Genomic DNA, 22930 nt, shown 5'->3' on the forward strand with positions numbered 1-22930 from the left:
TACTATCCTAGATTTTATTTTATTTTTAAAAAAAATATTTTATATATTTATTTATTTGGTTGCACCGTGTCTTAGTTGTGTCATGTGGGATCTAGTTCCCTGACCAGGGATCAAACCCCGGCCCCCTGCATTGGGAGCACAGAGTCTTAGCCACTGGACCACCAGGGAAGTCCCTGTCCTAGATTTTAAATATAGATATTTGGAAACAGTGGGAGGCAGATGTGCTGGATATTCTCTGCTTGCTCCACAGTCCACTGTTGATCCTCTTCCACCCTGCTCTGTGCCGTGGGAGGTTGTTCAGAGTGAACTGAATCAAGGGGCTTCTGATCAGGTTCAGCAGGAGATTGGAGGTCAGGTATTTATTCCTCTGCCCCGTCCCTGCTGGGCCAGAGTGGCAGTGGCTACAGTCCTTAACTGAAGGTGTAGCAGATGCCATAGGTCCCCCGCCCAGGTACCCTCAGCCCTCACCATGCCTGATGTACAGTGGTGGCTCCTTCCTGTGTGACCACCCCCCACTCTCTGCCTGAGGGCTTTTTCTGGCCATGGAAGCATGCCTACCCCATGCACAGGGCAAAGGTGCTGGACAGTTGATATCCCCAGGGAGCAGCCCTTAACCAATGATGTATGGGAATTGGTGGGTAAACACCCCCATGTCCTCTCCCCCAGGTTGGGACAACTCTGAGCCTTGTTCTTCACCATCTCCTAGAGGTCCCTATCGAGGCTGAGCCCCATTTGCACTCAGTGGTGATCTGCTGATCAGTGCACGCTGTGTTGGCCTCCTTCCCTCCCCTGTCTCACTTACCCACCCGCTTCCAGTGCCTCTTGGAATTGCTTCTAAATAAACTACTTGTGCTGAAATCCTACCTTTGAGAATTACTTCTGGGGGACCCCAACCCAATGCAGAAGCCACAGTTCTTGTCAGACGACTATCTTCTGTAGCCACAGCTTACTCTGTGGGTTCCAGGAACCTCTTCCTTCCTCTCCCTGCCCCTTCAGGTCAAGTGTAGTCATGGATACCCATTGTTGCTAGCCCAGAGTGATTCACTGCTCTTGTACACACAGCTGCGAAATAGGCTGGGCAATGTAGTCTTTATGCCGGGTGGCTAAACAATGGATATTCTTTTAGATCGGAAGAAAATGAGAATAAGAGGAGTGAACATCTAGCAGTCTCTTCAGAGGAACACTTCAAATTTTAGAATTTTTGGAGACATACTGTGGGATCATGAAATGGTTGACAGCCACACAAATCAGGCCAGCAATGATTATAATGCAATCGCCACCATAATGTCAATAAAGGTATCAGGGTTATCTATGGGCTGCTCTTCAGGATAGCTGCTGTGGGAGAAGAGCTGATTCTGCCCGGCTGTGCTCTTCTTGGAGGCAGAGCTTGTGGAATTCCTCTGTAGCCCTATCTGGTGATATGCTAACCTCATACTGCTTAGTTACAGCAAAGCTGCTCTACGCTCAGCTGCCTGATGTGCTTCATTTCACGCCTCAGGCATTGCTGTGACAATATTTATACTCAACTGTAGCAAAAAGTTTTTTTTAAAACATCAGTAAAGGGGCTTCCCTGGTGGCGCAGTGGTTGAGAGTCCGCCTGCCGATGCAGGGGACACGGGTTTGTGCCCCGGTCCGGGAAGATCCCACATGCCACAGAGCGACTGGGCCCGTGAGCCATGGCCGCTGAGCCTGCGCGTCCGGAGCCTGTGCTCCGCAACAGGAGAGGCCACAACAGTGAGGCCCGCGTACCGCAAAAAAAAAAAAAAATCAGTAAAAATTTGGAGGGACTAAATTTTTACTGGGGAGGGGGGAGTTGACTTCTTGTGTGCAGTGGTTGAGAATCCCCATGTTAGGTATTTTAGAGGATATAAAATGAGTAGTAAACTGTCCTTTCCCTCCAGAACTCCAAGTCTAGTAGTGATGGAGAGTGTAGTGAGGACTGAAGGGAAGCTTGGGGTGGGAAGGAATGATAACACCAGTGTAAGAGACAGGATACTCTGTTAAGGTGTTAGTTATTGTGGGTCTCCAATCCTACCCTAGCTTGTTATTGAAATTGCACAAGGTGCTCTGAATCAATAGAGTATTCAGGAAGAAATAAAGGGCTACCTTTGAGGGTCAGGGAAGAGTGGAAATTCTGGAGCACTGGGAAGGGGGTGGAGGTTGGTGGGCCATGGGTACTGGGCACCCTTGATTGTTCTGTGGTTGTGTCCTGGTCAGTAGGATGGCCAGCGCTTCCATCAGAGGCAAAGCTCCCTTGCCAGTCCTCCTCCATCCCCATTCAGCACTGGAACAGAAAGCCTGTCACATTTCAAGGCTGGGCAGTGAGAATATCAAAAGGGATCAAAGTAAATGAGAGATCAGGAGTCCTTCCCCTATTTTCTGATACATGCGCTTCTCCTAGATTATGGTGTAAACCATGGAGGTAAGGGGACTCCAGTAATGATTGTGATTGATTTTCTTGGCAGCTCAGAGGGAATTGAGATGGGTTTAAGTTGATATAAAGAAAATAAACATAGCAGAATTTCTTGGATACCTAAATGTGGTGGTTTAAGATTGAATCTGCTCCATGCATAAATAACCAAAACAAAAACAGAATATGACAAGTGCTGGCTGTATGGGAGGCTAAGGGATGTAGCACAGCTGTAATAAATCATAGCATACTGTTTGCTGTTTGGGAGCACTGCAGTCTCTTTCACAGGGCTTTTCTGGCTAGGCAGAAGAAGGAAATGGAGGGCAGTTAAGCAGAGAAGGGGAAAGTATTCTTTTCCTCACTGATTCTCTTCTAAGTTACGCCCTTTTCAAAGCACAGTAACATAATTGTACATGTGGTAAATATTTATATTTTAGTCAAATATTAATGAAGTATTATATCCTGGTAATTCCTTCTACTTTCCTCTAGTTGCATGTCACACTTGAGTATGTCCTGTAAAATCCATGTTGTCCATCCTCTGGATTATGGCAGCAGAAAAAACATTGTCTTGTCTGCAAGGCATTGTTGACACACAAAGTGCAGATCCTTGTGTTCCCGCATCTGTCCCTCCTCCCACAGACACCTTTCTCATCCGGCAGCTTTCTCTTTGCCATTGCAGAGGCTTTGGAGCAGGGAACCCTATGTAATTTCTATTTTTCCTGGAAATTAAGGAGAACGGTTGTGTGGGTAGGCTTACAGACATTTTCTATATGTAGTCTGTATATCCTTAATTCTAAAACACGTGATAAAAACAGATTTTAATGTTTTGAAATTGTGTGTGTCTTGCAATTAATGTCAAAAGAAATCAGTCTGTTTCCAGGCAGAACTGTAAGTTATGCTGTGTTTGTCTTTGTGCACGTGCATGCTTAGTGTTGTGTGGAAGGTGTCTTTTCATCTGATTGCCAACTCAGATGAGCTGTTTGTAACAGTGCCTAATGCAGGTGAATTTTAATTTAATTCTTGACTCCCAGTTGGCTTTTGAAACCTTTTAAAGATTACAATTCAGCAGTGGAAGATTACCTGTCATATGCTGAGTAATGAATTTAAGAAAACAATAGGAATTGTTACATACTTTGGACCAGATCAGAAAATTTCGGAGTTGGGAGAGATTTGTGTGACCAATTCATATGCTGAGAAGGAGTTTTACTTGAGAAAGTTTCATCTATTAAAAGGTTCTAGCTAACTTTTCCCCCTAAAATTTAAGCACACATGCAAAACCCTGGACTGGGTGCTGTGGAATATGGAAGATGTGGATGGGGAGGAGAGAAAAAGAATTTGCAGTCAGACTCTACGTTGTGTATATGAGATAAATCACACTTGAAGCTAGCAATGCAAGGCATTAAGCAAGTGCCAAGCTACTTGTCACTTTGCGAGAAGAATTATGCCCTCAGAATTTGAAGGAGCTGGAAGGCTTTAAAGATTTAAGGTTTGAACTAGACCTGGAAGGATGAGCTGGGATAACTGTCTAGGCTAAGTAATAATCTCAGAAGTCAGAAAATCACTATTATCTTTTCCCACTCTCTTATTTCTTCAGGCTTTGATGGTCCTGAATGGATGAAGGGCCTAATGTAAAGGAGTGCAGGGTGCCTGACTTTGGCCTTGTCTCCAGGGTTTGTCACCCCCGGCAGGTCTCTGCAGAGGCAGAGGCATTAACAGCAACATGGGAGCTTCTTGCTACAGACTGGCCTGGTATTATGGGCTATTATTGTCTTCAAAAACTGGGTGTATGAGCCACCCTGTTAAGGTCTTGAGCATAAGATTCTAGAAGCCATGTGTTCTTTAAGAATTTCCCCTGCCTCCTAGGACCAGAAATGTCCTGAATTAGAAGACAGAGATTTATTCCCTTTGTAATCTTGATTGCTTAGCATATGCAGTCGGGCACTTAGGATCAGTTAAATATGATGAATTTTTCTTAACTCCAACTTTTATCCTTCTCGGAGCTACTTTAAGTTCTCTGGCAATGTTCCCATATGACGGTGGCCATCTGAAGAAGCGTAGGCATTTCCCTTCCTTTATTATTATTTTTTTCAAGTTCTGGAACCAGCAGTCAGTTCTCCTTCCTGCCCTCCCTTGGCCCCAGAGTTTCTGACTTCTCTCCAGAGACACTTATTTGGAAACTTTTTGAGCTAGTGGGGAATCAACTTAGAGGCTTTTTTTCTTTTAGACCAATGGGAATATTGTGTGTCATGGATGAAAAGATTTGAGTACTACCAGTATCGCACTGAGTCTATATAACAAGGCTGTTTCCATGTCTTGGCCCACAGCCTGAGTTAACTTTGCTTTGCTGGATGTAGAGACAAGGAATTCTGTTTGAACAAGAAATCATGTGTAACAGATGCTTTTGCAAAACCATGTCCTTTTAGCAGTTACTTTAGTAAAGATGTCCTTCAGCAAGGGGTTTTGGTACAACAGGTGCATTTAAACACCTATACAATGCTTAACAACATAATTTTAAAAATATACTTTTAATTTTAGAACAGTTTTTGATTTATAGAAAAGTTGTAAAGATAGTACAGAAAGTTCTCATATACTCCATGCCCAGCTTCCCCTGTTAACATCTTAAATTAGTGTGATAGATTGTTATAATTAGCCACTTACCCTTGCCTGTCTGTAACCTTCCGCTCCAACAGTGAGAACCCTGACTCCTACTGTCATGTATTTACATAATTGTCCAATTCCAGTATACATATGTAGTGGTCTCAGAATTATGAACCTGTATTCCCATGGGAAACAGCTTCATCACATAGAGTAATATGTTTTTGTATAGTTCCTTTTGCCTTTAGTCTTACAAACTTTACTCATTTCCAAAGTGACTCAGGTCAGTACCCTTTCCCCTACTCCCTTCAATGAGGCTCTTTCATACATTCGTAATACAGTTAGATTCTTTTGTCACAATCAACATTCCATTCAGGGATCCCTTAACCTCATGGATGATTTTTTTAAAAACTGTATACATTAAGGTTTATTTTTGTCCTTTAAATTTCTATAGGTTACGAATATCGTCATGTTTACATTGGCATTGCAGTATCATATTGAATAGTTTCACACTCTAAAAAGTCCCCTGAGCGTCACCTATTCAGACCTCCCTCCACCCCAGTGAATGTCAGGCAGCCACTGATCTGTTTACCATCTCTATTTAAATTTAACATTTAAAAAATATGTTAAAATTAAAAAATTTTTTTAAATACTTGGGGCTTTTATAAATCGATTGGACTTTCATAGATAGTGAGTACTTTCTTTGGAAATGAATGTCTTTGACCTTAAAGATGTTATAGCTGTTATCAGTTATTATACCTGAAACTCATGGATTTGGGGCCTGCCTCTTGAGTAACAATACAATTTTATCATTTTTTAATGAAGGGACACTTCACTCATTATGTCTGCAAACCTCTGAGACATTCAGAGGAATCAGGGCACTTGAAGTGGGGGTAGGAGGATGAAGGAGGTAAAGGGGATGTTTCAACAGAAAACGCAAGAGATTTCAGCTAATGCAGGGGAAATAAGGGGTAGTTGTAGCTCAGATAAGAGTGGTTATGCATCAGTCGTGAAATACTTGACGTAAACCAAGATGGTGCCTTACACAACACAGGCTTTATCAAGTGCTGGGATCAGGTTAGGCATTTCCCTGCAGCTCGGGACCTGGATTTCAATTCTGCACACTCCTTGCTGAGTGTCTGCTGTGCTTGACTTTGCTGTGCTCGAAGCGTGCCTTCTTCTGGTGCAACTGTTTGGTCACATACTTCCACTGTGGAAGAGCTGGCCATTCTGCAACATTCATGGGCTTCCCCTAACTCAAGAGTTCAGGGCATTCCTTCCTGACTACCAAGGCCACTTGCTTATCCTGGAACAGCAAAGGCATGGGTGACCCTTGGTCATACTTCACTCCCCAGTCCCCTCTCTCAGCATGTCCCTAGCCCCACAGTTGCTGTTGAATATGTAGGATCACATTAAATTTAGGGAAGGGAGGTGGAGAGGTACTATGTGCTGTAGGAGGGAAGAGACTTCTGTTCTCATTCCCTTCAGTTGCCCTGGGGTTACTTCTGAAAGATAAATGGAAGATATGGGAGGGGGAGAAGGTCTGAAAAATAAGTGGAAGATATTGGAGGGGGAGAAAGTAAGGGACACAAGAAGAGAAGACAATGTTTTATTTAATCTGAACCATATACCTAGCATATAAGTGAAGAGGAAAGGAACTCAAACTTGTTGAGTGCCAACTATGTGCTAGGGTCTCTGTTGGGATTTCTTACACATTTATTTCCCCCTTTTCCCTACAATGACTCTATGAAGTAGATTTTTTAAAAATCTTTATTTCACAGATAAACTGAGGTTCAAAGAGGCTCACTAACTTGTCTAATTTTACACAGTGAAGATTCAAACCTAGATCTCCTTAACTCTAAAACCCTGGCAGCACATTAAAATCACCTGAGCTCTTTTATGAGAAATCCTTACCTGAACCCCAGACCAAATTCCAATTTCTGAGGGTGGGGATGGGCATTAGCATTTTTAAAGCACCTGCAGTGATTACGTATATATATAATGTGCAGGTAGGGTTGAGAATCATGGCTCTGCTCTGAGAGACAGTGCCTTTCCTACTCCTCTCCTAAAAGAAGGGAAGGGGCATTTTCTGAACCAGTGTGCATTCTAAATACTCTCAGAGTACTTTTATATCCACCCCATGCCCTATTTCCTATCCCTCACAGGAGTTTTTATCATCCCTAAATACCTGTAAGCAGGCAGGTGGAGTGGGGGCAGAGGTTATTACTGATGGTAGAGAACTACAAATATGATTGAGTTCATCTAAACAATTTTTTTGATAAGATGTGCATGTGGTGCTGATAGATTGTCAAAGTACAATGTCAAACAGTGTCAAGAAAATTTGATATGATTTTCAAAAGGTGCTGGCAAATTTTGTTTGTTGAGTATTCATACACCAAATACCAAAGAGTACTGACTTAGTATCTTAGTTTATAGCAGGTGTAAAGAGATAGGGTTTGGGTGTGTTCCTGGTGGAAAAAAAATCTATGAATTCCTGAGATTAGATTTGTTAATTGCCATACAACATTTAACATGTTTCTTGAAGTATGATTTATCATGCCTCTGACATCCCTATCAGTGATAAAACCCCATCCTTTTACAGTCTCCTTTTAGCCTTGAAACCAACCATGAGTAAGAACCACTTAAATAATATCAAAAGGACATAAATAACCACACAGCTCATTTCCCCCAGGTCTTCACTAAATTATTACCTTCTACCCCTGGGAAGTCCTGACATAGATACACTATTGATACTATGTATAAAATAGATAACTAATGAGAATGTACTATATAGCTCAGGGACCTCTACTCACTGCTCTGTGGTGACCTAAATGGGAAGGAAATCCAAAAAAGAGGGGATATATGTATACGTATAGCTGATTCACTTTGCTGTACAGTAGAAACTAACACAAAATACATATTGTAAACACATATGGTAAAGCAACTATACTCCAATAAAAATTAATTAAATAAAAAAGGAGTAAAATTTTTTTTTACCACAATAGGACAAATATCAAACCAATATTATTAGAAATGGAGTCTAAACTGGCTCTGGAGAAGGCATCCACTGGATTTTCATTTAGTATAATTAGTTTTTATTATAAATGGCAGATGCTCTAAATCTGAAACCTTTAGTAAGGTGAAGAAAGAGTAGTGTACAGACCCAGATTTATTAAAGCACCAAAATTTTTATTTATTTATTTTTGGGGGCCGCACCATGCGGCTTGTGGGATCTTAGTTCCCTGACCAGGGATCGAATCCGTGCCCCCTGCAGTGGAAGCACAGAGTCTTAACCACTGGACCACCAGGGCAGTCCAGCACCAACATTTATTGAGCACATGCTATGCTGCTGAGCACTGTGCAGATAACAGAGACACCTAAACTAAAAAAAGCCCCTGCCTTTATTGAAGTATGATTAAAAGTATAATGGAGAATATATGTTATATATAGAGTCAAAAACAATCTTTATTGGTTACAAATTTAATGGCTTATGGTATATTTGGAAGAAAAATGTCTTATGGTACAATTGGCTTTAGATACCACCTCTCATGCTGAAGAAACAGTGTAGAAAGTGCATGAACTAGCAATCAGTGAAATCAGATTTATGTTCTGCTTTGCTGCTGTTTATTAACTCAACCATTTATCAAAAATTTACTGAGAGCCTACACCGTGGGAGAAACTATATTAAGTGCTGGAGAGCATGGTAGCAACCAGCTCCCTGCTCTCAATGTGAACATGAACTTGTAGCTTAACATCTCCATGCCTCTATCCTTGCTTAGACTAGATGTCTGGGGTCTCTTTCAAATCTAAAATGCTAAGGTTTGTGACAGCCTTGTGGAAGGGGAAGCTGCCCAGACAGGCAGCCTTGGAACTTGGGAACTTACCTTCCTCTCTGAGGGTTGGCTATTGTCCTGATTTCAAAATAACTTAATATACACAGTTTTTTTTTTCTTTTTTTTTAAAGCAGATGTTGGGGGTAGGAGTTTATTAATTTACTTTTATTTATTTTTGCTGTGTTGGGTCTTCGTTTCTGTGCGAGGGCTTTCTCTAGTTGTGGCAAGTGGGGGCCACTCTTCATCGTGTTGCGTGGGCCTCTCACCATCGCGGCCTCTCTTGTTGTGGAGCACAGGCTCAGTAGTTGTGGCCCACGGGCCCAGTTGCTCTGCAGCATGTGGGATCTTCCCAGACCAGGGCTCGAACCCGTGTCCCCTGCACCAGCAGGCAGATTCTCAACCACTGCACCACCAGGGAAGCCCATATCCACAGTTTTAAAATGTTTTGGTCAGTTTCTCATCTGCATTTGGGTCATGTTGGCAAAGCCTGGGTGTGGCAATTCTTATTCATAAGACTTCAGAGGTAGGAGGTCAAGGTTTGGAAAAGGTAGACAACTTGCATCAGTACAGCTAGACAGCTGTGCCCAGCGAGCAGCCTCCCCTGCCGTCCCACCCTGCCTTCTGACCGATACCATGCTTTCTCTCGCCACAGCGTCTTTCGCTAGGGTGACCCGTTGCTCTTCTGGTGTAATGAGCCTCTAAAAGGGATTGCTCATCAGGGGACCAGAAGTGATCGGATTTATGGGGCTGGAAGAACGGTTCTTGGGTCCCACAGTTTTTCTGGTGGGTATCAAGGTAACAAGTTTCTTGGCCAGTGTCCTTGTCCCCCCGGTGAGCCACAGCCACCCCCCACCTCTGCAGGAGACCCTCCAACACTAGCAGGTAGTCCTTTAAGATCAAACACATCCTAAAAGATCTACATTGTTGCTGGTTTCCAATTCCGCGGGCTCGGCCGGCTGGGGCTGGGTGCCATAGGCGGGTAGTGGCAGGCACCCGCTGAGCAACAGGAGCCCAGAGGAAGAGGGAGCGGCAGCAGCCCCGGAGAGGACGCCGCGGGAGAGAGGCCGGGAGCGAGGAAGGGTCCCTGAAGCCTGCCCCCTACCCGGCGCCAGACTCTGCGGGTGCACTGGGTGAGCATGGTCGGCGGGCAAGGTTGCAACCGTGTGGATGAAAGGCTCTTGGTGCTCCAGCCAGGAGTCAGTGCTGTGCCTCCGAGGTGGGAGAGCCAACTTCAGGACACTGGTCCACAAGAGACCTCCCAGCTCCACGTAATATCAAACGGCGAAAATCTCCCAGAGATCTCCACCTCAACGCCAAGACCCAGCTTCACTCAATGACCAGCAAGCTACAGTGCTGGACACCCTATGCCAAACAACTAGCAAGACAGGAACACAACCCCATCTATTAGCAGAGAGGCTGCCTACAATCATAATAAGGCCACAGACACCCCAAAACACACCACCAGATGTGGACCTGCCCGCCAGAAAGACAAGATCCAGCCTCATCCACCAGAACACAGGCACTAGTCCCCTCCACCAGGAAGCCTACACAACCCACTGAACCAACCTTAGCCACTGGGGACAGACACCAAAAACAACGGGAACTATGAACCTGCAGCCTGCAAAAAGGAGACCTCAAACACAGTAAGAGAAGCAAAATGAGAAGACAGAAAAACACACAGCAGATGAAGGAGCAAGATAAAAACCCACCAGACCTAACAAATGAAGAGGAAATAGGCAGTCTACCTGAAAAAGAATTTAGAATAATGATAGTAAAGATGATCCCAAATCTTGGAAATAGAATAGAGAAAATGCAAGAAACATTTAACAAGGACCTAGAAGAACTAAAGATAAAGCAAGCAACGATGAACAACACAATAAATGAGATTAAAAATACTCTAGAAGGGATCAATAGCAGAATAACTGAGGCAGAAGAACGGCTAAGTGACCTGGAAGATAAAATAGTGGAAATAACTACTGCAGAGCAGAATAAAGGTAACAAGTTTCTTGTTATCTTGCTTCAAAATTGCAAAAAGTAAATAGCTTTTTTTTTTGGCTTGCAGCCAAGATATACTTTTCAAGGGGAAAAATGGATTTCTGTAACAAAGGGAGAGGGAAAGAGCTGAAGAGAGATATCTGAACATACATTGTTTCAAGATACAAAAAACTGCAACCCGGGGAAACTTTAGGGGAATGAGCTGTTGGACTTCTCGGCCAGTCTGTCCTTTCAATGAAAAAGACAGGGTTTGAGGTTCCTTCCGAAACGGGGCAGGCTAATTTAGCCCCTCCCACGAGCCCGAGGGTCTGTTATATCTCTGTTCCTTGAGTACCTCTCTCACTGAGACCGACCACAGCAAGCAGAGGCTGAAAAATAAAGAGCAAAGAGGAAGAAAACAAAAGCTGCCAATTATGGAAGATAGAAGGGGTAAGAGCAAAATTGATTTGATCTGAATCCTTAAGAACAAACAAAAAAAAAAAAAAAAAAAAGGAAAAAAGAAAACCAAAAGCCCGGACCAAAAGCAAGTACTTGAAAGAGCAAGAGGCAAAAAGCCCTAAATACACTTTCCCACCCTCTCCTTCTGAGAGGAGGCAGAGAAAAAACTTCGGGAAACATTTTAGGAAGCCAGGCTCCGGGGTTAGAGTCAAGGGTGGCTCCTGAGCAAGCTGGAGCAGCTCATGAATATTCATTAGCAATTGGTATTCAGATCTGGTTTTTTTAGAGGCAAAAGGCTTCTTCCGTCCCCTCGCAGTTTAGGAGGCAGCTGCCTCATTTACAGTCCAGAGTCGTCTTGCTTTGGGTCAGTACCTCAGTGAGTTTGCTTGAAGATGCTGGGCTCTGTGTGTAGATTTGCCTTGTTCTCGAATTTCCTGTGTGCTTTCCTGTTGTGAAATTAGCAAAGGCTTCTCTGCCTGGAATTAGACAGAGAAGTTAATGTGGCAAGAGCCTGTCACAACAGGACCCGAGAGTATGTCTTGCAAAAGACTAAACTTTTCTTGGGAGGTGTGGGGGAGTGTGCATGGGTGTGGGGAGGGAGGGAAGGGGTATAGGTACGAAGAACAGTTTTATCTTTGAAAAGCAAGGCTTATCGGACGGACTATATTTAGATTTTGTCTAAAAACTGCGAGAGCAGCCTGGTTTGTGCAGATGGTGTGTGGTCTCTGTCTTTTACCTCTTTTGGGCATTTTCTGCCAGGACAGAGAGCCAGCTGCTTGCCAGCCCGTGGGAGCCAGGAAGAATGTCTGCAGCATTGTGGTTGTGTAGGGTTGCAAACCTTCATCAGCTCTGGTCTCTTAATATCCCCACCTGTTTTTATCACATAGAACGTGGAGGAATGGGATGAGTAGTCAACAGAGTTCTTAGTAATGACAGTAATGATAGCTGTTAACGTTTTCGTCTTTACTCTGTGCTGGGAGCTGTTCTAAGCGTATTACACGTGTTACTTATTCCTCACAGCAACTTATAAGGTGAGTGCTATCATTATCATCCCCATTTCCCAGATGATGGAGTTGAGGTAGTGAGAGAGTAGCTTACCTTGGGATCACACAGTAAGTGGTGAATTTGAATGCAGGTGACGGACGCAGGGTCCGAGGGTCTATTTCCCTACCCTGTTGCTCCACTTCAGAGTCTCTTGTTACTGCTCCGACGTTGTTGATTTGGGTTTGCAAATCTTTGAAGCTACAGGGGAAATGATACTGGTGAAATCTCAAGTCTGGGAAGGAATTTGTTCTTTGCTATCAAGTTTACATGCATTTTTCCCATTTGGTGCCCGTGGCCATTCTCTGTGGTAGGGCCCAGGTATTGTTATTATTGCCTTTTACAAAAGGGAGAGACTGAAGCCAGGAGGGGTTAGATGGCAGGAATCACACAGCTAGTTTTCAGAAGTCCAAAGCAGACTAGGAATCCCCTGCCTCTGGTTTCCCTTCTAACCTGCAGATCGAGCTGAGTCATCTCTGAACTTCTGTCCCCACCCCCAGACACTTTCAGTTCCTCAAGGGACTTGGGGAACTTCTTTCCTCCCTTCCAGACTGTTTCAAGACACTTGCCTCTGCCTTGAAGGCTGATTTGGCCCTCTCGTCCTCCTTTAGTCTGGAACCAAGCTGCTCGAGTTTGAATCCCAGCTCCACCCTTTCCTGTGAGCCTCAGTCTCCTCATCTGTAAAAGGAAGAGAATAATGTTATCTACCTCACAAGGTTGTTGTAAGGACTAAATGAGGGATTCATGCAGGGTTCTCAGAACAGGGCCTGATGTATATAATATGTGCTTAATAAATGTTAGCTGTTGCAATCACTCCTTCAAGCCTCATCTTGATTTTTAGTCCCTCCTTTAAGCCTTCTCCAGCCCCTTGAGCCTTATAGTAGCCTTATATTGGATGTTTCTGCAATACCTCACCACTTACACCTGAGGTGGCACTTGTCATACTTGTCCACACTCCTGCCTTCTGCATCGCTTCCCAACCTTCCCCTGACTATAATTTCTTTATTTACCTTTGGATCTGCAGTGTCTAGCACAGTGTTTAACACATAATGGGCACTCAATAAATATTTAGTAAGCTAAGTAATATTATCTTAGTTGATATTCATCCAAGCGTCAGTAGGCTGGTTTAAAAGGGGACCTTTGAGTTTGCAGTGGAGTCCTGCTGGTTCAAACAGCTCTTTTGTGCAATATGTAAAGACATCCCTCTAAGTGAATATACTGAAAAACAAAATGCATCTCTTCTAGGTGGGTGACCTTCAGAGCTGATGTGACCCTATGCTAGGGCACCCCGTTTGGCCCGTCCAGCTCTGGCTGAACTTCAGCCCACAGTCCCCTTTCAGCTGAGAACCAAACTGGAGATTTCAGATGCCTCATAGCACAACTTCACTATCTCTGAACAGATCATCTGGTTCCAGAAATAGTGTCCCACCAGCCCCATTTTATAGCGACCAACCTCGTAGTCTGAGACAACATACTCTGGTAATAGAAGAAAAACAAACACCATAGAGGTTGGCCCTGGATAAAATCATAAAGTACATTAAATTTGTTTCCAGCACCCTCCCTTTCCTTTTCTTGGCATACCTTCAAACCCGTTTGACAAATATTATTGTGTCTTCCATTTGTAAGTCCATATGCCAGATGTGTGGGATATAAACAGTTTGCTCACAGTCTAGTGAGGAGGCAGACATATATACAACCAACTCTAATTGAAGCCAGACTCTGTGAAGTGCTAATAATCATAGCTAACATTGGTTTTTTATTATGTGCAAGGCGCTGTAATTTTTATACATACATCTGGCATTGTCTCATGTCATCTTCCCAAAAAAACCTATGATAGAGATTTCTGCATCTTACAGCTGTGGAGGGAAGTTACTTGGCCAACGTCATCCAGATAGTAATAGGCAAAGGGGGGAATTTAGACCAATATAGTTAGGCTGCAAAGCATGGGTTCCTAATAGATAAGTTCTCCTACCTCCCTAAGAGCCATAATAGAAATTTAAGGAAAATCCCATGAGAAACAGAACAGGGATTGATGATTTTGGGGAAAACTTCTCAAAGGATGGAACGCTTCAGTTGGACCTAGAAAGATGAGTAGAGTCTGGTGCCCACAATAAGCCCTTCCAAATCCCAGCAGTGCTTAAAGACCTTTCTCTCTCTTTTACCAAAACTGCAGCCTAGATTTAAGAATAAAAAGCTTTTTTCACTTTTTTCCAGGTTCCAAGTAGGGAACCTATTTACATGTTCATCCTGGAGATTTGCAGGCAGAAGTCCAAAGTTTAGCCTTGATTATGAGTTTGGGATTACCAGTCCTGTAATCTAATAAACCTTTACAAAGTCAACAAGTACATATTAAATGATTTCTTTTTTTTTTCGGCGGTACGCGGGCCTCTCACTGTTGTGGCCTCTCCCGTTGCGGAGCACAGGCTCCGGACGCGCAGGCTCAGGGGCCATGGCTCACAGGCCCAGCCGCTTCGCGGCATGTGGGATCTTCCCGAACCGGGGCACGAGCCTGTGCCCCCTGCATCGGCAGGCGGACTCTCAACCACTGTGCCACCAGGGAAGCCCCTAAATGATTTCTTTAATCATGATTGTCTTGCATGGTCATTGGGCACATGTGGTAAACAGTTTTTACAAATGGCAGTGATGGGTCTTGCTTTTACTTGGCTAAACCATATTTTAAGAGTATTTTCTCCCTTGTGTTGTCCTTATGGTTGCTTCTGCACTCCATAACCAGTGGTTGTGCCGAAGGGCATTAACGTTTAATATTCCACCTGCCTATGCAGAGTGAAGGTGAGGACTGGGGCACATCCATCCCATAGGGTCTGTTCCTTGTGAGCTCCATTCCCTGAAAAAGTTTGGAGGGAGGCCAAAGTTGAGGGCAGCCCTTGTGGTAAAGAATCATCAAACCTCTTGAAGGTTTGATGGAAGTGCAGATGAGCAGAGGCACTGCCTTTGTCTTGGTGAATGTGTGTGTGTGTTCTGAGGCAGTATTTCTTAAACTTCGATATGCATGTGCATCATTGGGGATCTTGTTAAAATGCAGATTCTGATCCCACAACTCTGGAGTGGGGTCTGAGATTGTGCATTTCTAACAAGCTCCCAGGTTATAGTAATGCTGCCCCTACATAGGCCACACTTCGACTAGCCGTGTCATAGTGTCATTGCATGCCATAGTGTCAGGGCTTATTTTGGTACCAAACAACCAAGCCCTCCCTTCCCCAGTGCTCCCCCCCCGCCCCCTCCTCTGAAGCTACCACTTTGAGTCACTAATCAGTTATGTCATTGCAGGATGATGGGAAACCTAATTCATGCGTTCCTTTGTTCTTTCAGTAAACATATGTCCTAGAATTTTGCCATACAAGAAACAAATCTGAATCTTTATCACATACAATCTGTAATTGCACATAAAGGCCCTGTGTTGGATTTCCTAAACATCTCCCACCTTTTCTCTATGGCTCCAAGATTCCTTATGCTGCCTTCATTCCCTGCCTCCAACCTGAGAAGTACTGGAACAGAACATTTGGTTGCCCCAGAACCCTTTGCTGGGTGTTTAGAGTGCCCTAGAGCTGGGGCTAGCAAGGATTCAGGACTCTGAGACTGGGAGCAGCGTGCCAGGGGGCACTGTCTGCACTGCAGAAGTGAGGTGAGAATGATCCCAGACACAAAGGAGGATAGTGAATGCAGAGAGGACTGATGGGATTTCTTTAGGTTTGGAAAATTGAGGGAATCATAAGGAAAAAAGAAGTCGTTGGAGTAGAGAAGGCAAGAGGGAGTTTGCCTAACATCCATCCATCCCACAGTTTTTGTGCTAGAGTATCAAAATGAATTTAGAGACCCAGGATCAATGGCAGTACATGCCCTACGTAAAAAGATGTTTCCTTCTGATCCATAAGGAGGATGTGGACAATTTCTTTCTGTCCATGAAGATGTAAGTAATATGGCATATACTCGCTAAAGAAGACATGAAATATGGATTAGAGGAGAAAGAAAAACAATCGCTCATGATAATATTTTGGTGTATTTCCTTGTAGTTCCTTTTTCTGTGCCTGGGTTGTTTCTCTTTTTTAGCACTTACTGGACTATAACCTTGAAAAATTACGAGGTGACATTGTGATTGTTAGGCTATACATACAGTTTTAAAGCCTGACTTTTAGTGTAGCAGTGAAGCACAAGTATTTTCCACCTTATAGCATAGTCTTTGTTAGCATAATTTTTATAGTCACATAGTTTTTTTTAACAGTGTCCCTGTTATTGAACATTTAGGTTGTTCCCATTTCCAATAAACATCTCTGTGAGTGAAGTTTTTCCATATGTAGGGTTGCATGCTGAGGATAGAATCCCAGAAGTAGAATTACTGGATTAAAATTTGTAAATGTTTTTTAAAGTTCTTGATTACTATTAACAAGTTGCTTTACCAAAGGATGGACCCTTCATGCTCCCACAGGGAGTTCCTGTTTTGCTGCATCCCTGACAACTTAGGTGTTTTGTTTTGTTTTTTTCTTTAAATAATTGTGTCCACTTTTATGTTGTTTTAGTTTGTTTAATTACTGGTGAATTTGACATTTTTCACATAATGTGCTTCTTCTTTTGTATACTGTTTACATCCGTTGCCTGTTTATTACTTATTGGATTTTATGTTTTAAATTAATTTATGTGAGTTCTTGATAAAATAAAGATATTCAGGTTTTTCTACTAGATTTGCAACAGTTTTTCCAAAACCTTAGTGTTTTTATACAGAGACTTACAGCTATGAATAGATCCAATACATTTTTATCTGTGGTGTTATATTTTCAAAAAAGTTTGATATTACATTTATTGTCTCTTTAACCCAGGATAATTTTTTGAAAGTTCCAAGTAATTGTCATTTTTGTTTAACCCATTAATTATTATTAATTTTTCATTTTATTTCACAATGATTAGAGAATATGGCTTTAATATTTCTGAGGTTTCTTTGTACCTAAGCATGTAGTGAATTTTTATAAATGTGAACACTTGTGAATAAGATATATTCTGTTTTTAAGATATAAAATTGGATATTTGTAAATCTATCCAGTCATTTCAATTATATGGTAATCCCTCCTCAACCATAATATTCTCCTATGTGAAATTATAGTACATCTGCATTCACTTTTGTATACTTTTATTGTTACCTATGAGAATTTTCATTCCAGGAAAAAGAATGAGCTGTCAATAACTTTTTATTGTGGCTTATTAGAAAAGGGTGGGGGGCAGTGATAGAGAGTTGGGACTATAAAAGGAAGTAAAGTAGATGCAGAGAAGGAGTAAGTCAATAAAGTCTTGAGGAAGATGAAAGAAGATGAGATAAAGTTCTCAGCATCTTAGGCATCTGAGCTTTGTATGGCTACATAACTTTAGGAAGTATTGTAGTATGGTGTGAGTGAAAATTACCAAGTCTTTCCCTCCCAAATAATCATGGCAGGCCCCAGGAGACCAGAGCCAGGAGGTGGGTCTGGTTGGCAGGATATAGGAGGCGAGGGTCAGAATCTCTGAACTATAAAATTGAAACAGTATTGCTCAAGTGGATAAAGCCTCAGACATATGCACAAAAGACACCTGAAGCAGTGTGTCATCAGCAAAATAACTTTTTAGGCACTGAACTGAAAAGGCAGGGTAGGGAGGACTCGAAAAGTTTCCAGTGAACAAAGGTTGGTAAATAGAAAGTAATAGTGCAGTACTCATATTTTCTAATTTAAGCTGTGTGAAATGTTCGTGATACCATCTTTTGCTTAATGTCTTCTTTTTTATTGCTTTATTTTGGTGTACTTACAAATAATCATTAGGGCTTTTTCATAGATTTATTTTCTTTTTCTTCTTTCTTGGTTGATATAGTAACAGTGGTAGGCTGCAAAGATTACAGCTCTGAATCCCCAGAATTTATGAATGTTACCTTATACGGAAAGAGTCTTTGCAGATGTGATTAAATTAAGAAATTTAAACTGGGGAGATCCTGGATAATCACAGATGGTCTTATAAGAGGGAGAAGGAGGGAGACCTGACACAGAAGAAGGCAACGCAACCACTGTAGCAAGATGCTGTGCTACTGGCTTTGAATATGGAGGAGAGGTCCACAAGCCAAGGAATGCGGAATGCGGAATGCATGGAATGCCATCAAGCAGATGGAAAAGGAAGAGTAGCCCTGCCCACACCTTGATTTCAGTCCAGTGAAATTGATTTCAGACTTTGGAACTTCAGAACTGTAAGAGTAAATGTGTATTGTTTTAAGCCAATGGGTTTGTGGTAATTTGTTATGGCAGCTGTAGCAAACTAACAGAGTAAGTGTTTAATACGTGGAAGTGGTGATGGTTTAGTTAGTTAATCTACAGGTCTGTAGTGTGTATTGAGCCACTTGTTGTTCCAGTCAACTTACAGATGTTAACTCAGTTCTCAAACAACTGTTTGAAGTTGATACTGTCCCTGTCTTACAAATGAGAAACCAAGGAATGAGTAGTTAAGTGACCTACCTAAAGTCTCTCAATTGGTAAGTGCTGAGGTTGAGATTTGAACCCATAGTTGTTGATCTTACTATTATTTCAAGATATAATTCACATACCATATAATTAACCTGCTTAAAGTTTACAATTCATTGTTTTTAAACATAGTCACAGAATCGTGCGGCCATCACTACAATCAATTTTAGAACATTTTATCACCACAAGAGGAAACCCTGTACCCATTAGCATGAATTTAATTAACTTTAATATAGTTCTTTTCTCACTATGACTTTCCCCATTTTTGAGTTCTTAATTTTTGTTCCTGTCAAAATGATCTGGTGCATATGAAAGTAATTTTTTAGAAAGGGCATCAATGTGGTAAGAGAGTGACAACTTGTCTAAATACAGATAGCTTATCCCCCTCAAGTAATTGGAAATATTCCCCCATTGTCTTGAGAAGTTTGGTGCTGTGAAGTACTTTGAGTACTTTGAGGACACTTTTTCAGCCTGAACATTTTTCTGTTCTCTATTCCTGACATTTTCACAGTGAGACAACTGAGTATAGACTTCCTTTCATTGATTTTGCTTAGAATATGGTAAACCCTTTTGATTTCCAAATTCAGGACTTCTTTAGGGGCAAGAAAGATTTCTTTTTTCATAACTTTAATCAGTGCTCCTACTCTGTTTGCTTTTCTTCTTCAGGGACCTATTATTTGGATATCTTATCTCTGAAATTACTCCATCCGTTTATCTCTCCCTTTCTTCCCTCCCTCCCTCCCTCTCTCTCTCTCTCTCTCTCTCTCTTTCTTTCCCTCTCTCTCTCCTTTCTTCCTTCCTTCTTTCCTTTCCTTTCTTTATTTTCCTTTGTATTCTGACAATATTTTCCTAATATTCTCTACATCACTGATTCAGTTTTCCTTAATTATTTCTAGTATAAACTTTCATTCAGCTACAGTATTTTTGGTTTCCATGAAATCTTTTATCCTAATCTGTTCTCTTCTGAGACCAACATCCTCTTGTATATAACCAAAAAATAAATAAAGTAAGATTTCCCTCTCTTTCCTGCATCATATCTATTTTGGAAGCAAGCTTTTCCTCTACCATTCTTTCTACTTATTGCAAAATGTATTTAATCTAAGGCCTTATCCTTGAAAGAAAAGAGATACCTTCTGTAGGGGTGCACAAATGAATGTTATGTGTTTTTCATCTTATTCTAAAAAGAATTTAAGGAAGCACTAGGAGAGATTCATCCCAGTTCAGTGTTAGAGATGGAGAATGCATGGTCTACCCTTGGCTCCCTTAGATTCCGTTTGGATCCTAGAATAATGCAATCACCAAATGCAATATCCCCTTCTATGTGTGGGAAGACATCTCAGTCCTCTACCCAAAAAGCTCACTCAGATCCAGGAAAGAAGGCAACAGTCCTGTTGCCATAGAGTCATGTTTCAGAGGATAGAGAGGCTAGGGCTCTCAGGATTCTGTCAGTATTTTTGTCCAGAGGCATAAAGGCATTCAGGAAGGACCCTTCTCTGGGCCCATTTTCTTGCCTTTGCCCCTTTCCCACTGAGAGCAAACCTTCATTAAACTGCGGAATGAGCTCCTGCTCCACTGCTTAGCACCTTGCCCAAGTAATGTCTTTTGTTGGAGATCAGTTCTAAGTCTCTTTATACTCATGGTAGAGTGAGGTTATCAGTTCACAGAGGCAAAAATAAACACACAAACAAGGAAAACAAAGCAAGACAAAACAACAAACCCGGGACTTCCCAAAGAGTTCCCTGTGCCCCTCACACAGTGCTTCTCTTCTCCCACAGTGTGCTTTTGTTGATCCCAAGTTAATGAGTGTTAGGTGGGCCAGCTGAGGCCTCTGCTTGCTTGCCTCTGGTCATGCTGCCTTATCTCAGAAGAGGTGATGCTGGCCCTTAGGGTCATTTCTTAATGCTAATGCACTGACGTTTCATTTGAGGAAAAAATATCATTTCTTTTAGGATACAGATATAGATTTTCACAAGAATGTGGGAGAGTGTGGCAAAGTATTTTCACTTATGCTGTCATCATACTTAGTGGTCATAAGACTTGGCTCTGTGAGATCACTCGGGCAGGAATGAACCAAGTTGGTGAGCCATGGGAAGAGACTAGTATTGGGCCTTTGCAATAGTACAGTAGGTGAGAGTTGATGGGGACCTGCACTAAGGCATTGATGGTGGGTGGGTGGGTGGGGGAGAGGGATGGATGAGAAAAGCTGGATTTAAACAATATTTATGAGGTAGAGTTTGAGATAGAGGGCTAGGTGGTTTGTTGGGAGGGAAGGAGAAGGAGATGTTAAGATTTATTCTCAAGTTTAGCTTTAGATGATTGGATTAATATTTATGAATAAGACTGGGAATGAGGGAGGGAGAGTGGATTTGGCAGGGGAGGAGGGAGATAATAAGTTTATCCTGGCACACGCTAAATATGAGATGTTTATAAGATATCAAGGCAGAGATGTTCTGTTGGTTGCTGGAAATGTGATGTAGAGCTTGGAGAGGTCTGGCCAAAATCAAGAGATAATGGAAGTTAGAGTTGGAGCATGGAGTCAATAGTTGAAAATATGAGCATTTAAAGTATGAGTCACCCTGTAAAGTATAGGGGATGATTGTTATACAGCAGAAACTAACACAACATTGTAAAGCAATTATACTCCAATAAAGATGTTAAAAAATAAAAAATAAAACAACAATTATATTAAAAAAAAAAGAAAGAAAAGAAAGTATAGGGAATGAAAACAGAAGAGATGAAGAATGGAACCCAAGGAAACACCAACAATAAAGGGATGGGAAAAGAAATGCCTTAAGAAGAGAGATTCAGAAAGAAAACCTAAAAAGGTAAGAGAAAGCCAAGGAGAGTGTGAACCCAGTAGCCAAGGGAGAGTGTGTTTTGAGACCAGAGGTTCTAGAAGTGCCCAAACTGCAGATTAGACAAGAAGGAGAATGAGAAGAGGTATCGTATTTTCTATTCTTCTAGCACCTCCCACCCCTGCCCTCTACCCCTGCCCCACAGTGTAATGTTTTTGGGAATTGGGATGCACTTTATAATATTTCCTACCCACAGACCCTTAATCCCTCCAGCAAAAACCCTTAAAACTCTAATGGTACATTTTACAGTGGAAGAGATGTGGTGATTGGGTTTGAGAATTTGGAGCCTATAGATATCCTTGGTGAAAACAGACTTAGTAGAATATTAAGAGGTTAAACAGCAGAAGTTATGAAAGTAGGAACATTGAGCTTATTACATAACTCAAGAAGTGAGGTGGTGGAGGCAAAAAGAGAGCTGACGTGAGGGATGAGTTGGATCAAGGGAAGACTGTTGCAGACTAGAGTGGACTTGATGATGTTTGAAGGATAAGAGCCAACAGGGAGGATTCCCGGGCAGTCCAGTGGTTTAGGACTCCGTGCTTTCACCACCAGACCCAGGTTCAATCCCTGGTCAGGAAACTTAAGATCCTGCAAGCTACACAGTGCAGCCAAAAAAAAAAAAAAAAAAAAAGAGCCAATGGAAGGGAGATGGACTCATTCATTAACAAATATTTATTGAGCAAAGAGTATCTGTCAAGCACTGTTCTAGGCACTGAGGATACAGTGGAAAGCAAAACAAAATCCTTAACTTCACAGGGTTTATGTTCTGGGTGGAGGGGTGGGGTGAGGGCAGATAGATAATTAGCAAAAAAAAAAAAAAGTAAGATGTATGGTATGTTAGTGATAAGTACTAAGAAAAAATCAAAGCAGGAAAGGGGGTTGAGAAGTATTGGGAGGTTACAATTTTACATAGGGTGGTAAAATAGAAGGTGATTGGGAAGAAAGACCTTAAAGAGGTAAAGAAGTCCAGTATGTGGCTCTCTCTGGGAAGAATGTTCCAGGTGGAGAGGCCAGCAAATACAGAGTCCTGCAGAGAAATTAAGTGTTTAAGGAAGAGCAAAGAAGCCAGTGTGGCTGACTTGAAGAGAGGTGACAAGGAGGTGAGAGCTGAGGGACTTCCCTGGCGGTCCAGTGGTTAAGGCTCCATGCTTCAAATGCAGGGGGTGTGGGTTCGATTCCTGGTCAGGAAATAAGATCCCACAAGCTGTGTGGGCAAAAAAAAAAGGAAAAAAAATGCAGGAGGTGAGAGCTGAGAGGTGGATTTGAACTGAACAG

The 22930-nt window shown here is 42.2% G+C and overlaps 1 protein-coding gene across 2 annotated transcripts in view; it reads left to right on the plus strand.

The window, feature by feature from the left end:
• The window catches only part of ENTPD1 (ectonucleoside triphosphate diphosphohydrolase 1), a 123159-nt gene that overhangs the window by 15872 nt on the left and 84357 nt on the right, over positions 1-22930 (plus strand). Inside the window, exon 1 of one of the 2 annotated variants that reach the window (XM_082633542.1) lies at positions 11052-11262. The exons of the other annotated variant lie outside the window; for it this stretch is intronic. Coding sequence (XP_082489668.1) covers positions 11247-11262 — 16 coding nt within the window. The 5' untranslated portion in view covers positions 11052-11246. Of the gene's footprint in view, positions 1-11051; positions 11263-22930 lie in introns of those variants that run through there. 2 annotated transcript variants of the gene reach the window in all.

The sequence above is a fragment of the Mesoplodon mirus genome, assembly GCF_964341445.2.
Source record: "Mesoplodon mirus genome assembly, chromosome: 2".
NCBI classification, from domain to species: domain Eukaryota; kingdom Metazoa; phylum Chordata; class Mammalia; order Artiodactyla; family Ziphiidae; genus Mesoplodon; species Mesoplodon mirus.